Genomic DNA, 16,273 nt, shown 5'->3' on the forward strand with positions numbered 1-16,273 from the left:
GACTATAAACATTATCAATAAACTATAAAACTACCATAAACTATAAAAAACTACCAATAAACAATAAAAACTAACAATAAACTATAAAACCACCGATAAACTATAAGAATTATCAATAAAATATCATAAACTAGGAATAAATTTTAAAAACTACGGCTAAACTATGAAAAACTACCAATAAACTAATAAAGTATTATTAAACTATAGAAACTCCGACTAAACTAAAAAAAACTACAACTAAACTATATAGACCACGATTAAACTATGAATAATTACGATTAAACTATAAAAACTATGAATGAACAATGTAGACCACAGTTTATTCATAGTCTATGAATAAACTATGAAGACTACGATTAAACTATACAAACTACGAGTAAACTATGCAAAATACAACTAAACTATACAAAACTACAACGAAACTACAAAAACTACGAACAAACTAGAAAAACTACAACTAACCTATGAAAAATACAAACTATGAAAACTACGAATAAACTAAAACTACGAATATTATATAGAGACTGTGAATAGATTGTAGAAACTACGAAGAAACTATAGAAATGACGAATAAATTAAAAAACTACGAATAAACTAAAAAAACTACGAAAAACTGCAAAACTACGACTAAACTGAAAAAAATACGAATAAAGTATAAAAACTACGCATGAATCATGTAGGCTACGAATAGACTATAAAATATACGAATAAACCATAAGAACTATTACTAAACTGCGAAAAACTACGACTAAACTATAAAAACTACGAACTATGAAAATTACGAATAATCTATATGGACTACATTTAAACTACAAAGACTACGAGTAAACGATAAAAACTACGAAGAAACAATAAAAACTGCTATTAAACTGAAAAAACTACGAATAAGCTATAACAACTACGAATAACTTATAGAGACTACGGGTAGACTATGAAAACTAAGAATAAGCTATAAAGATTATGACAACAATTAAAAACGACTAATAAACTGTAAAAACTACAAATAAACCGTATAGATTACGAATAAACTATGTAGCCTACAATCAACAATTAAAACTACAAATAAACTTTATAAAATATCAATATATGAAATATCAAAACTACGAATAAACTAAAAAACTACGAATAAACACTAAACAACTATAATTAACTATAAAAACTCTAGTATGTGGAAATGCGCCAAAAGGAACAGAATTAAGATGTCAGCTTATTATATATGTCATAACTGACAAAAAAAGAAAGGCTGAAATAACACAAAAACGAAGAAAAAACTTCCATTACACGCTTACTAATTATAGCTCAACGTGTTCTACGCTAACTTTACCTTGATAATATACAATAAAGAGCTCAGACAGCATGTTCACTAAAGTATTAATTAAAGTTAAGAAAACGAAAATATTATTTTACTTACTACGCCACAGATAGTATACTTATTGATCGCTAGAATCACTCTGCTCTATCTATTTAATTATTCAACTTTTTTTTCTGTCTGTCCAGAACTCAAGATTTCTCTACTTGTGGTATATATATGGCCCTTGGACGCTATCTGGGGCAAAGAGAAAGAACACACTGGTTAAAGATTGCATGGTCAAGTAGACAGGCAGGCAGATCGTCCATTAGATAGTCAGGCAGATAGTTAAGCTGACAGTTAGGCAGATATAAGGGTCTCAGTGGGGTGACGGCCTTTACGGCTAACGGTGAACATTTTGGCCAGTTTTTAACACCTCAACCCATTGAGACCCTCGGATATAAAGTATAATTCCATTGTTATTATCAGAATTTTTTTACGATAACTTTTTTTAACGACAAACGGTTATGACTTTTCCATTTTTACGCCTAATGACTATCGGTTCACCCCATTGAGACCCCTCGATATGAAGTCGAGACTACTCATGCAGCCTACTAGTCACCCAAAAACTTTTTTGGTCAGACCTTTTTCAAATCATGCATCACCAAACTAAAGGAATGAATTGATCAGTTTGAAGAAACGTTGTTACTCTTACTGGCAACAGTGATTGGGATGCATGAAAAAAATATGTCAAGCGACTTCGAAAAAATACAAGAGGCAAATCATAACTAGAACCCATTACGCTTCCTTCAGTCTTATCGCCAAACGTAGCTTTGATCATTGCAGGCCCTGCAGATGCAGTAAAATCTCGATTTTGAAATTGATTTCATTACCAGGAAGTTAAAAAACTATTTAACAGTTACACTGTTTGACTTCAAAAGGAAGTCAGTTTTGATTCACATTATAGAGAGGTTCAAGAAACTGAAAGTTCTAGTAATCAAAAAACAACTCTTTATGTATTTAAACTTCCATGCATCACAACAAAACTTGAGCAGATTTTCATCTGACATCTCAAACATAAAACTAACCCCATAAGCTTTATAAGATATTAATCAAATCACAACTTCATGAGGCAGTTTTTCACAACCCTCCAGTCAGTGGTATTCAGTATAATAATTAAGACAAACTTAATACATTTTACCTTGGTTCAAAAACAGAGAGCTAAAGCCTGGTATCAAACATTTCTTCTTCCCCTGGATGGAATTCAAAAGGAGAAAGAAAGATTGATTTTAAAAGTTACTTTAATCTGACTGTATTGTTGCAAGAGATTGTAAACTGATTACCGCTAACACAATTGTAGCTGGTCTGTATTGAGATGTTTTGAAAATTAAGGTACACAAAATCATAAACACCATTTCTATTTAAAGAGATGTACCACAGGGTAGCTATGTTTTCTGTATTTGAGTAAATATCTGTATCGTTAAAAATGCTTAAAAAAGTGAGACAGCTCCACATTATAAATGGCGGTATTTTAAGAAAGGTCTTCTTCCTCCATTACAAGAAAGTGTAATAATACTCAAATGTTTATTTTATCTCTCAATGAGGTCACTTCTGACGTGGATCTGAAAACTTCAAGGCTTCTTTAAGCAACAAGGTGGAGTGACTAAGCGTCATCGAATGAAGCATTATGTGGACCACTTTTACCTTGTGTTGGCTAATTTATGAGAAATGTTACCTTCTTTTGCGAAGTCCATGTCAGGTTTAAGCGCTTTCTCTTCTTCAACTTCAGAAATAATGCATTTGAAAAGAAATTACTTTGGTACTTGATCGTTCATTCTTTTCTCTACTTAAGTGTTTTAAAAATCACTAGTCCTTAACCAGTTTTCAACTAAAATTTGTCCAGCGACTAACAAGTTCAAAGAGATGCTTCAAGAACTCATAAAATGCGTTAATATATTTAATAACTAATCAAAACCATCTACTTTTGTCACCAGGCACTGGGATCTCTACGCTTGCCACTTGCTCCTCAGATTCACCAGCTGTGTTAAAGCATAGTTATTAGTTACAATGAAGTACTGTTCATAGTTACAGTCACTGTTCCTGTGTAGGCTGACAAAAATGCCGTCAAATATTTAAATAAAGTGTTCTGCAGGGTAAACCCGGCCCATGATCTGCTATTAAGCCAGAAAATTGGCCCAAGGTACCCGTTAATATCATAACACATGTTAACACCTTAACCCTCTGAGTGACCAATCAAGAACCACTTTCTCTCCTTTACCTTAATCATGCTTCTTAGATTCACCAGCTGCGTCAAAGCAAAATTGTTAATTAGGATGAAATATGGAGACCTTTAAAGCTACTGATGAGATTTCATTGAGAATTACCGCCACAGTCACTGCATAGTCTAAGATATGCCATCAAATAGATACAGGAGTCTTAATAGAAAATCCGTCCCACTGCCGATTATCAAGCTAGAAAATTGGCCCAGCCAGCTGTTATGTTCATAAACAGCCTGCCCTGTATGCGAGAATAAGTGCAGCATATGTTGGACTGAGTAAAGTTACTGAAACGCAATTCACTCTTATTACCTTCCTCAATTGGCTCTGTAGGCTCAGACGTACTTTCTCCTTCTTGACCTGCACAAATAGAATTCAAATGGATTGCATTAATCCAATCATTTAAATTGATTTGAATCTTCAGAACCTTCGATCAGTGTGTAGACACTTTTACTTAAATTAGCTGTCAACTATTACTTTGCTTTCTTCTATACTTTCCTAAGATATTTATTTCCTTAATAAAAAGGACATTAGTACTAGTCGTTTGACGTTTTTTTACTAAAGCGTTTAAAAAGTGATTACTCTTCAACTAATTCTCCACTATAACTTATCCTATTGACAACCAAAGTAAGAGATTCTTCAATGACTGAAATAAAGCCTTGAGATCTTGAATGACCTATCAAAAGCTATTCTCTTCTTTACCTTTGTCACTCGTCCCAGGAATCTCTTCTCTCTTCACCTGCTCCTCACATTTACCAGCTGTGTGAAAGCAAAGTTGTTAATAAAGTTGTATAGGATTTCATTAACAATTACAGTCACTATCACTGCTTAGGCTAACACATTTGTCCTCATCTAGATACAGAGGTATTAATAGATAGCCCGGCCCACTGCCTGCTATCAAACCAGAAAATTGATAAACTGGCTTAGTTAGTCGCAAAGATGATGAAAACCTTGCACTGGGGGCAGAAAGAAATGCAACACATGTCAAAAACTGATGTACAGGTCCATTAAATCATTTGATTTCTTATACCTTTCTCGGTTCGTTTTGCAGGTTCAGGCTTACTTTTTCCTTCTTGACCTGTACAAACAGATTTAAAGTACATGGCTTTAATCCAATTGTTCAAATCTGACTACTTGCATTTAGTAAAGGGATTGCGAATTCTGGGTAAGGAACCACCAGGGACAGCTCATAACCGGAATACTCGAGAGAGTGTAAACAGTCAGGTGCGAGCTTTTATCGCCTTACGGTCAATTTTGTTTTCTGTTTACAGATCCATTGTGATATTTAATTCAAAGCAAAATGGCGCTTTAAATAATACTAGGCAATTTTGAATATCACAATGGTCTATCGGTGTTAGACACTTCTACTTGCAGGAATAGTCAATTATTACCTTCTTTTTTTAGCTTCTTCAGAAAATGATTTATTTGATAAAATACTGAATTACTACTTAATAATTCCATCTTTTGTTTTACCTAAGTGTCATAAAAAATTCATTAATTCTTAAACAATTTCTTCAATATATTTTCCAGAGACTGCCCAAGTAAAAGTGAGGCCTCGGTAGCCCATAAAGTTGCTCAACTTCTTGAGCGACCAATCAAAAACCATTCCCTTTCCTTTACCTTTGTCACTGGGCCCTGCAATCTCTTCACTCTCCACCTGCTCCTCAGATTTACCAGCTTTAATAAAGCAAAGTTAGAATAAGGTTATGTAATGGACTAAATTGAGAATTACTCTCACTGTCACTGTATAAGCTAAAGCAATTCCTGTAAAATAAAGAAATGAGCGGTCTACATAGTAGACCCATTGCCCGCTTATAGGCAGGCAAATTGCCCCAGTTGGCCAGCTGTCCATTTCATGAACAACTTGCACTTTGAGCAGGAGTAAATGCAATATATGTTAAAAAAATTATCATTTCAAAACAATCAATTAATTTTTTTACCTTTCCCTGCGGGCTTTTTAGGCTCAAGCTTACTTTTTCCTTCTTGAACTGCATAAATAGGTTTTGAAACGATTGCTTTCATAAAAATATATATATTTGATCATTTGCATTCCACGAAACTATCGATAATTCAGGGTACCAGGGACAGCACGCAGCCTCAATTTTGAGGAGAGCTTAAACAGTCAGCCTTGGAATGTTATCACTTCTTAAAAATCTTCATTAAAGGGCCTTTAATTTCTGGTCCTGGATTATTGTGATGAGTGCATACTCTTGACCTACATGTAACAGTTCCGGTGACTTTTTCATAGCAGTAACAAAAAAGGACAAGCCGGTGCGCACTTTCCTTCAGAATTTTTTCATGGCTCTTTATATCATTTAAGTCAAGGTCCTATCGATTAAACGCCCAATAATCGCGATATCTTTTGAATCTTGTGTCAGTAGCTAAAAGGTACAGTTACAACTTCTGTCCTTCATAAAAAATGTCTCTTTCATGCACCTAACTTATCCACCAATTACCTACATTTTTCTTTGTCTGTAGATCCATTATGATATTTATTTCTAGGTAAAATAAAACCTTCATAGAACTAAGTCTCAATATCAGAATCTTATATCGATGTGTAGACATTCTCACTTAAATAATGATAGTCGACAATTAATTACCTTCTTTTCGTCTTCTTTGTCGGTAATGGCTTTCTTCATGGTGAACAGTAACTGCAACAAGATAGAGAGCACGCTTCATTTGACTAACATGTTGGTTGTTTCGTAAAGGCTCAGAAGTTAAGTGATCAACTTATTCAAGTCATGATACGTTTAGATATAAACGTAACTTCTTACCCAAATAAGGTAATCTATTACTAGAGTAGGAACAGCTCTAGAAAACATGCCTGAAAGGTCTCAAATCTCACAATATAATTATACGATTATTTTACTTAAATTCATCCTCACTGATAGCGATCCTTCGAAGGTTTCAATCAGGTGTTGCTCATTTTCTCGGAAGACATTTATTTGTGAGCAGCTTTGACGTGAATACCTCTAATTGCAAGTTTAACATTTCTCTGACAACAGAAAATTTGCCAATTAAAAGAATTTCAATTGCAATGATCTGTTAGGTTCAGTAAGAGAAGGAGGAAATACGAAGCTACTCTCGTGAATACAATGATTTTATTGCTGGTTATAACGTCGATAATATGGAATACCGATCTTGTCCGCGGTATGATACAAAAAGAAAGAATACAATCAAGTATTCCGTGCGCCAGCTCGGTAGCACCAGCCAGTACTTTGGGTGATACAAGACATTCCTTGATTCATTACTTTGTCCTTTTTACCTCGGTCAAGTTTAACTGTGAGCTTTATATTCAGAACTGGATGCGTGCGAGCGTAAAAAAATTATCCGAAAGCTCTAGAAATCATGATAAATTCTCTGATTTCTCGATGAATATAAACTTGTTATGTTACACAGCTCCTAATTACATCTGTAAGATTGTGAGTTTTATTTCAATTAACAAGTAATAATACCTGAGGAAGATGCCCTTTCATCCGCTCTACAGGCTTGTTCCATCGCTGTCGACAAAGTTAAGGTATATTTTTAAGTTAGAGTTATTTATCATATAATAAAACCAAAAAATCAAAACATAATGATCGTTAACAATATGTAGGTATCCTTCATTTACAACAGCCGTATCGTATGTGGGACGAGGGTATCTTTCTCCGATGATATACTGTATAGGTTGCTAAAAGAAAGGGAGGGGCGTCTCACCAGTAGAGGTAAAAAGTCCTTAAGGAAAAGTTTCAACAAAATTTTTAAACGTATCTGAAGAAAGACAAAGCTGGTTAAACTAGGCGTTCTTCTTGCAGTGATCAACCAAAAGTGATAACGCCAAATTAAGTCACTTTTGTGTCATATGGAAAAACTTTTTCAATCTTTTTTCCCTTAAAATGCACAAAAGGAATGTACCAGATCAGAAAAGGAATGCTGTGGTTTTTCTCTAGGAATTTCAATTTGAAAGAGCAAATACTCTGGTAGATTTAAAATAGACTAGATATACATGCCAAGGAAGTTATGTTGCAAAGTCAGTCATGGCATAACCATCAACATCAGTGTCACGGTTGAAAGTTTCTCGGGTCGAATAATGTCCTTGGTATGTTTCCCATTAAGTGGTTTTACTTCACTATTTACAACGTGCCGTCTGAAAGTAAGTGTACAGATGGAGCACTCACCTGGTTGCGGAGCAAGCAATTCAAGGGCTTCCATTTCTGGAATATCGTGGTGTTCTATTACTTGCATTTCAATGTGTTCTCCTACAAGGAAAAAAATTAAAGAAAGAAAACCATGATTACTAATGAACTCAAAAAAAGGATGGAAAAGTTGTTACGAGAAAAATTTCCGAGGTAGAGATGGCATATTTCATGTGTAGTTACATTGATCAACCATATTAACAATACACATATGATTTATCTTTTTATCGCCATATTTATATTATTATCTGAACATAATTTTTCATAGTCTTACGCTTTATACATGAGCCTCTCGCTCAGGCAACTTGGTAGCCATGCCTTACATAAAGACAATAAACTTGATTGATTGATTGATTGATTGATTGATTATTACCCTCTTCGTTGATAGCGTGTGCATCTTCATTTCCAGCCTGTCCCTGCTGATCATTGTCTGCTTCTTCTATGTTATAAAACAAAAAAAAAATTACTTGGTCTTCCCCGAACAGAGAGTAAGCCACTGTCAGGCTTTTCCAAACATTTATTACAAAAAAATCATTCTACAAGTCAGATTTGTATTAATCTTACACTGAAATTGAAGACAGAGGTTGATTCCTTTCTATTTTGATAATAATTTAATAATATAATTTACAAATTTCCGCTCCATTCTTATTCAAAAGAGTTTGACAAATGGCTTCAATTTGCGCCAATACTCCTAGAACATGGCTTTGATCGATCAAAAATCGATCAGAAATAATTATTTCAACTAGCGACGCCCCCCACCCTCTCCCCCCTCATGAAACGTGCTCTGCCCCCATTTCTACCCATTTCTACCCACACATTTAGAGTCACTCTTGATTCCTTTTTGTACGCCTCAGGCGTAAAAAATTTGAAATTGGAGGTGTGAAGCACCATTATTGCTATTATCGTATTTTAAAATGGAACATCAAACTGTACCTTCTTGATTTTGCCCTCTGTTGAAAAAAGATCGAACATTCGACCACAGCTTCCTCAGTTTTGGTTTCAGTATAGCTTGCACCTACCCATCAGAAATTTATGGGATATTTAGTGTGAGACTTTTGATTAATCTCTATTATATTCAAGTTGGTCTCCATGGTCATAATCAACTCTTTTTAAATTCTGATTGTCTATGTCAGTCGTCACAATTACAAAATTAAGTTGCCTGCCTACCCTGACACGAGAGCAAACTTGAACATGACGAAATGTCCTATTCAATAGTGAAAATTAAATAGACCTGTTACCTGTGGAGTAGAAAGCGTATACAGCAATGGGTTGATAGCTGAATTGATCGGCAGAGCGAACACTGCAATCCACACTGCCAGATCACCAGGGGGATCAAATGTTTTCTCGACGTGAGACTTGATGCCGATAGCAATGATTGGTATCCAACACAAGAAGTCGGTCAGAATGATGAAGAACACCCTTTTGGCAAGTGCTCTTTCTCTTTTGGCCTGTGCACTTTGAGCTCTTGCTCGTATTTCACGCACAGTTCCATGTGCGCCGAGCCGTCTGCTTGACGACCATGATTTCACCAAGATGGAAATATAAGCCACCATAATGAAGATGAAAAGAGAAAAATTTAGAACGATAAAGATGGAAGTGGAGTATTCCCAGCCTTCTTGTAATTGCGGAGAGAGTTGCAAGGGTAGGCACACTACGTTCTTGCCATAATACCAGTCACCAAAATAGTGCATTCCAGACAAGGGAAGGAATGCCATAACGCCTCCCACCAGCCAGATGACTGCGCACATTATACGAGTCTGCCTTGGTGTAATTTTTGCAAAAGTGTAGGGAAACACAATGTTCTTGAGCCTGTCCCATGCAATCAGAGAGATCATCATAACTGACACCTCATTTGAAAAGACAGACATGGCGCCATTGAAATGGCAAAACCAACCAGTGCGCCACTCGTAGTCGTGCAGGTAGTATTCTCCTGACCATTGCAGGTCTTTTATACCTATAATGATAAGGCAAATACCCATGATGCCGTCTGAGATTCCTAGATTCACCAGCATGATAGACTGGACCACATTGTTATCAGGGTGAAAATACTGCCACCCAACAACAAACAAAGACCCAAACAACGAAAGAAGACCAACAACCCAAAGACTTCTCCTTGGAGCAAGGTTACGGAACATAGAGTGACAGCTTGCGAAGTTGTCATTGAAAGAATAGTCGCAATCGGCATCCTGCCTGAAAAGATCGAGGTGGCAGCACATGAGGTTGGTGTCCAAAGTTCTGGAATGAAAAAAAAATTACACTTTATTATTACATCGCTGAACATCAATAACAAGCATATACTTACATAAAATGATGGGAAATTAAGTGATTTACGCTAGACACCTTAATCGTAAATGATCTTAATTCAATTAATAATTTTTAATTGATTAATATGATAGGCTGTTATTTAAGAAAAGATGTGATTGAAGGAAATGATTTTTATGGACCAAGTCTTACACTCTGATAATGCGCTTCAACTGCCTGGTAAAGATTCCTTTGGGGAGCTCAGCCACCAGGTTGTAATGCATGAACCTGCAGTTTTGAGTAATAATTAATCAAACATTAAATCGATATATATCATAATTCGATTAACAAAATAAATCTGACTTATTCCAAAAAGTGTATTTCCAAGAATAGAATTTACTTGTTATCTTATGACCCGTCCGCCCCCACTCGTGCAATCCCCAAAGAAAACCATAGTGAAAGATGAAAAAGTCGACCGGCGCTAGTGTACTTACACGGCGACATTGTTCGCTGTTGTTGCAAAAAATGAGTGACAGCAGTGAACAAACAAGAATAAATAAGCTGCGAGTTCCTTGTTTTGACTCGAAAAAGAAAGGAAAAGTTTTCACTCAGAATGTTTTTTTTTATGATTTCCCACGCGCGCTGGTTTATTGAGTCCTGTTTAAGTTAAAACAAACTTTTTCTATTTTTTAAAACTTAATTAGTCAGAGGTCATATGATAATCTGCTTATTGACAGAGTGAGGTCGGGCTGGACTGGGAAATAATTGGCTCTCTTGAGGCAAATATTTTTCCTTCCGGCTCGACCTAACTCAGTCAATCAATACATATTAATGTTCAAATAGACTGTCCGAAAAAAAAAAAAAAACAAACAAACACAAGTTCTTGGTGTCAAGTTAAGCATCTGCAACTTGCTGTGAACTTACAAAAATCGCAATTCGTGGGCATAGTTGAAAGTTGTGATGGAAACGTTTTGTATCTTATTGCCGAAGATATCGCTGAAATAAAGAACATAATCACTTACAATTAGTAGGTAGACAGTTTCTTACTATTGTCATAAATTTACATGGGATTGCTCAACTATGTGTGTAAAGGCATTTGACTAATATCCACACTTGCTCTCTAAAAGTATGTTTAGTGAATAAAAGGCCACATTTGTAGCCTAACAGATATCAATACAACTTACTTTGATAGGTAGTTTATTTTGTTCCCATGTCTATTCTACTTCATATTAAAATGTTTCAAGTAAAATCTCAGATTTTAAAAACTTCTGTTATACTCTTTCCATCGCTTTAAATATCCTACAATTATGTTTTTTTTTATTTGTGATTAACTGTACTCACATGGCTTTGAGGTTTTCGACGCCCTTGAAAATTTTGTCTGGCAAAGCCTTAATTTTGTTTTCTGAGAGATATCTTAAACGAGTGAAAGGAATAAAAGATAAATATCAGCATACAGTAACATATTGTGATTGCAATTGGGTGTGGCACATTGTATTTAAGCGATAACGAAGTTAACATTATAATAATACTGTGATTTTGGTTTTATCAACTGAGTTAATAATATAGAATTGCCCCCGTAAAGAATTTAAAAGGTGACATTTCGAGCGTTAGCCACTCACCAGAGCTGTATATGGTTTGCGAAACAGATCATCTTAGGACAAAGTTTCAACTCTGAGTGTACTTACAATTCGGCCAAATTTACTAAGCCCTGAAACTGATCTTCATGAAGCCTCTCAATTTTGTTGTAGTCCATTTTCCTGAATAAAGGAAAATGGAAATTTTAGACCGATAGACGCAGATGTAGCTGTCGAGTGATATCTTTAACACTGTTTTTTTTAGTCACTACTGTAGTTCAGGAAAGGCGATGGCAATGCTTTTTCCAATAAAATAGCTCCCAATTCTTCTATCTTTATCTTTAAAGAAAAACATCAGATATAAGTATAATGCTCTCAAGGTTAAGCTCGAAAACTCTCAATTTTATTTCCAAGCGCCTTATGGAGGTCTATTACTTGTTAGTATTGTTTATTATTGAATTTAAAAAAAAATTATTTATGATCCATTCCTGTTACAAATTACAAACTTATTGGGGTAGTTTGATCATCCAATACAACAGTACAATATACAACATATGAAAGGAGACGAAAACGTTCGCCGTCTCTAAGTATATTATAATTAGAGTTGTCATAAACTAGGAAGCTGTTGTGTTTACCACATTCTGATATTTTCTAGAAAATCATTAAAAAATCATTTTCAATCTTTGATGTCAATAAGAGTCTTACGCACAGAAATTCTACCGCTGTAATGTTTCTGAGGATATGCGGTGGCAGATTTCCAAGTTCATTGTTTGACAAATCCCTAAAAATATACTACAGTTACAAGGAATTCGCTAACGATAGAATTACCATCTCAACTGATTCATAGAATAATAATTAAGGCAGTTTTTCGTGAAAATTTTTCCAAAAGTGTCTTATTACTTGTGGAGTGGCTTCCCCTCTTCAGTTTATTTCCCCCAAATCCTTAGGACACATTCCCAGGAAGAAGTCTTATGTCTTAAAATCCAGCTCAAGAAGACCTTAGCATATTATACTTGCTAAGAACGCCATAATGAAGAGCAACAAGAACATGAGAAAATCAGAGACATTTTTTTAAGAAAAGAATGACATGAAATATGTTTCCCTCATACAAAATGGAAAAACAAGCCGTTCAAGGAAATATCCACCTTCGACTTTTTCGGAGGGAAAATCCTCACGGCAATCGATTAAAATAAAAGAAAAAAAAGAAAAGAAAGAGAAACAAAAAAATAGCTTAAAGAAAAAACTGCAACCTCACCTGTACAAGACAGATGCCAAATCATTTCTATTATTACAACTATTATTATTTTTACTATCATTACTATTATTATTGTTTTTATTTTTATTATTATTATTATTATTGTTATCATTTTTATTATTATCACTATTATTATAATCATTATCAACATTATCACTGGTGCAGCCGTAAGTTAATGGTTTATCATATGTTAAAGCTGGTACTTTAGAAGAAATCTAGAAGTTCTTGAGGCTGCTATTTAAAGAGAAGCTTTCAAACGTTTAAACCACCAAGTACCGTGACATTACTTAACAAAGCACATCAGCTGCTTAAAATAGCATTCTGTTACTCAATTAATCAGATTTACAAAGTCAAACTGGAAAACTTGAGGATGTTTCATCTGTGATGGCTGTACTTTTGTAGACAATGTCATAAAAATTATAATTTGACTCTTCCCAATTATCCCCATTGTTAAATAACCATTTCACTTACAGATGTATCAACTTGGAAAGGCTGTTGAAAAGTCCGTTTGGCAGACTCTTCAGCTTGTTATTTGACAGATAGCTGATAGGAATGACGATTCAAGAAAATGCATTAAGTCCATAATCTGAATTTTATCATTAGAATGCATATAAATGCTGATCATCTAAAAACAGAAAATAAAAATGTAGACATAAACATGCAATGTGTGCCTTATAGAATAGGAAATATTCAACATTTACACCATACATTTAGTTTGGTCATTATTTCTAGCAAAAAGAAATCGGCAGCTGAAAACTTGAATTTTGTTTGCACACTGAAACCTCTTCCGCAACAATGGGAACGCCTGACTCTCTAGCCATTTCTTTCACATCACTCCAGTGGATTGATAAAGAAATCATAAGCTCGTGATCTAAAAATATGCCAACATGGCTCAAAGCAGAGAGGGAAATCCCAAGAAAACAGCTTTGAAATTCATAACATACATGGCTGGTTCTCACTGAAAATGTCAATTCAGTAAGGGCTTGTTTGCACTACGCGAAATGTTGTCTGTTTTGCAAAAAAATATGTCAACCCGAAACAATTTTTCGTGCGAGCGATTTTTGTGCCCACCAGAATTTTCGTAATTGCCACCAAACTTCAAAGATGCCGTCAACAAAATTTGGAGGCCTTAATGTTTTTTTTCGGGCGAGAAAATCTAGTGTTCCTTGACAGATACCCTTCAACTAGTCATCATATTTCGTAATTGAACATAGTAAGTTTTCGAATGACTCTCTCCCATTTTCCAATGGGAAACTTGAGGGAAAAAAACTTCAGGGAAGTTTTTTTCCGTAGAATACCAAATTTGCAAATACCAAATACCAAAAAAAAAAAACCTCAAAAAGAAAAAAACTTCAGGGAGGTTTTTCTCTGTAGAATACCAAATTTGCAAATACCAAACCAAATTTTTCAGTGTAGTGTGAACAGGGCCTAACAAACACACCATTTAAGATGTTTCAGTCTTAACAAGATGTCAACAGTGCAGATGGATAGATTTAAGAATCTGCAATTTGGAAATATTTTCTTTCTAAAGGCTTTAATTGGTGTCAGGAAGGAAAAGCATGACAGAATCTGTGTAAAAATACACTAGAAATTATAAGCTGTAATTTATGAAAGAGGGGAAAGGTTGATTTCGTGCTTAAACACATTATGTAGTTGTTGGAGCTATTTCCAGAGGAATCCTGATATGAAAGACTTACAGTTCTGTCAGGCTTTTTAGATCTTGGAATAAATCAGAAGGCAATTCAGTAAAGTTGTTGTCTTGCAACCATCTGTGTTGAAATAGGGAAAAAAACATAATCTGTTATATAACATGTCCTTAGTTTTATCAGAACAGTTTTTTACTAACATTTCTTATGATCACTGAAGGAAAAGGGAAAAAAGAGAAGGAAAAAACTAAATAGAAAAAAGTACTCTCCATGGTAGGATGTTTTTATTTCCCACATACTGATATACTTCCCACTGACCGACACGTTTCAAAGATTGGAAAAGAACGACTATGAAAATGCATCGTTAATCCAATCAGACACACGTGTAACTCACAGTGCAAAATTTCTGTATTAAATGAAATATGATACCGCAGACTATCTCATCAACACATTAAAAAACCAAACAGCTAATGTTCCCAAACTCGATCCAGTGCTATAAACTCAGAAAACGTCTTTCTCACTAGAGATAAATGAGGGTTTTGTTGCGAGACGTTTCTCGTGCTCGTAAAGGCACTTGACAATACCGCGCTTTACTGATCTTGGATGGTGAGAATCATATGCTAGGTATTGGTCAGTGTGTGTCGGCTTCCTAGATACGCCGGCGGTCAGGCGTCCACCACTGCGGTGTCGATGAAGGTGAGTGTATTGTTACTTTCATTGTCCATGGTGAAGCGAATGAAAGGTTGTTGGTGGTTTAAATGCTTTAGGAAGCTTTTTTTACGCTGTCGCTATTTCCGATGAGAGTAAAAATCTGTTCTTGTTTGTAATGGTAATCCTTCCTACTTCGCGCAGCGGCTAACAACCGCTGGCACTGAACTCCCTACCCATTTCAGATCCACCACAGTCCAACCCTATGTCAAAGGCCTCTCCGAACAACTTCGCCGCTGTGTAAACGAACAAGTCATATGCACTGTTTTCAAGTCAAAGACTAGGCTACGATCACACCTAGTACGCCCAAAAGACGCCGTCGAACTTGCTAAGAAGCCGAATGGCGTAGTCTAGAGGATTCCCTGTGGGAGCGAAAAGGTTTACGTTCGCAAAACTGGAAGAGCTATGTAAGGAACAAGACGTGAATATTCGACTCGCCAAGACGTAGACCTCCGCCAGCTCAGAGCACGCGCCCACACCACCGGACATACCTCGCTCTAAACGAAGTAAAGTTTATTGCTATTGATCCCCATTTCTACACACGCAAGCTGAAAGAGGCAATTCACATAAGGCTTCACCATAACAACATTAACAGAGACAGTGAAATTGAAACAGCAGAGGCCTGGATGCCGACGATCAAAAAGTACAACAGCAGGAGAGCCGTGTGGCAGCGGACTACAGTGGGAACCTGAACCGAAAGATGCACCAATCAGAACCGCGTAACTCCATCCAATCGCAGCTGAGCACAGCAACATATGTGTGACGCGCACATAGTCGGCCATGTTTGAAGAAGACTACCAGTCGATTACTTTTATTTTTTATAGTATTTTTTTATAGTATTTCTATATCAACTTACAGTTCCTCTAGCCTTTCCATGTTTTTGAAGGCACTTCCACTCAATCCTCTCATGTCGTTGTCATTCAGGCGCCTACGTTATTTACCATATAAAAGGGATTAATAGTATGAAGAGTTTATCTGTTTTAGTGAGGTATTACTGAGACCTCTCAGGGTTTTTTCCGATGAAAATTACTGATGCTTTTACATGTTAGCAAAAAGTCGGCATCAGTGTCATTGGGTGAAGAGCTGTTTGTATTAACTTCACCGGGAATC

The 16,273-nt window shown here is 35.6% G+C and overlaps 1 protein-coding gene across 1 annotated transcript; it reads right to left on the bottom strand.

The window, feature by feature from the left end:
- Nucleotides 1–2,509: 2,509 nt before the first annotated feature.
- On the bottom strand, nt 2,510–16,072 carry LOC111319030 (uncharacterized). Its single transcript, XM_088749587.1, has 21 exons — nt 16,020–16,072; nt 14,507–14,578; nt 13,281–13,352; nt 12,264–12,335; nt 11,666–11,737; nt 11,322–11,393; nt 10,905–10,976; nt 10,194–10,268; nt 8,978–9,974; nt 8,673–8,754; nt 8,113–8,175; nt 7,722–7,802; nt 7,020–7,064; nt 6,165–6,215; nt 5,185–5,241; nt 4,595–4,642; nt 4,267–4,323; nt 3,877–3,924; nt 3,271–3,327; nt 3,024–3,071; nt 2,510–2,541 (listed from the first exon to the last, which is right to left on the bottom strand). Exons 1-21 carry the CDS (start codon nt 16,070–16,072, stop codon nt 2,510–2,512), a joined length of 2,226 nt encoding a protein of 741 aa, XP_088605713.1.
- Nucleotides 16,073–16,273: the final 201 nt, after the last annotated feature.

Source organism: Stylophora pistillata, chromosome 2, assembly GCF_964205215.1.
Source record: "Stylophora pistillata chromosome 2, jaStyPist1.2, whole genome shotgun sequence".
Lineage (NCBI taxonomy): Eukaryota > Metazoa > Cnidaria > Anthozoa > Scleractinia > Pocilloporidae > Stylophora > Stylophora pistillata.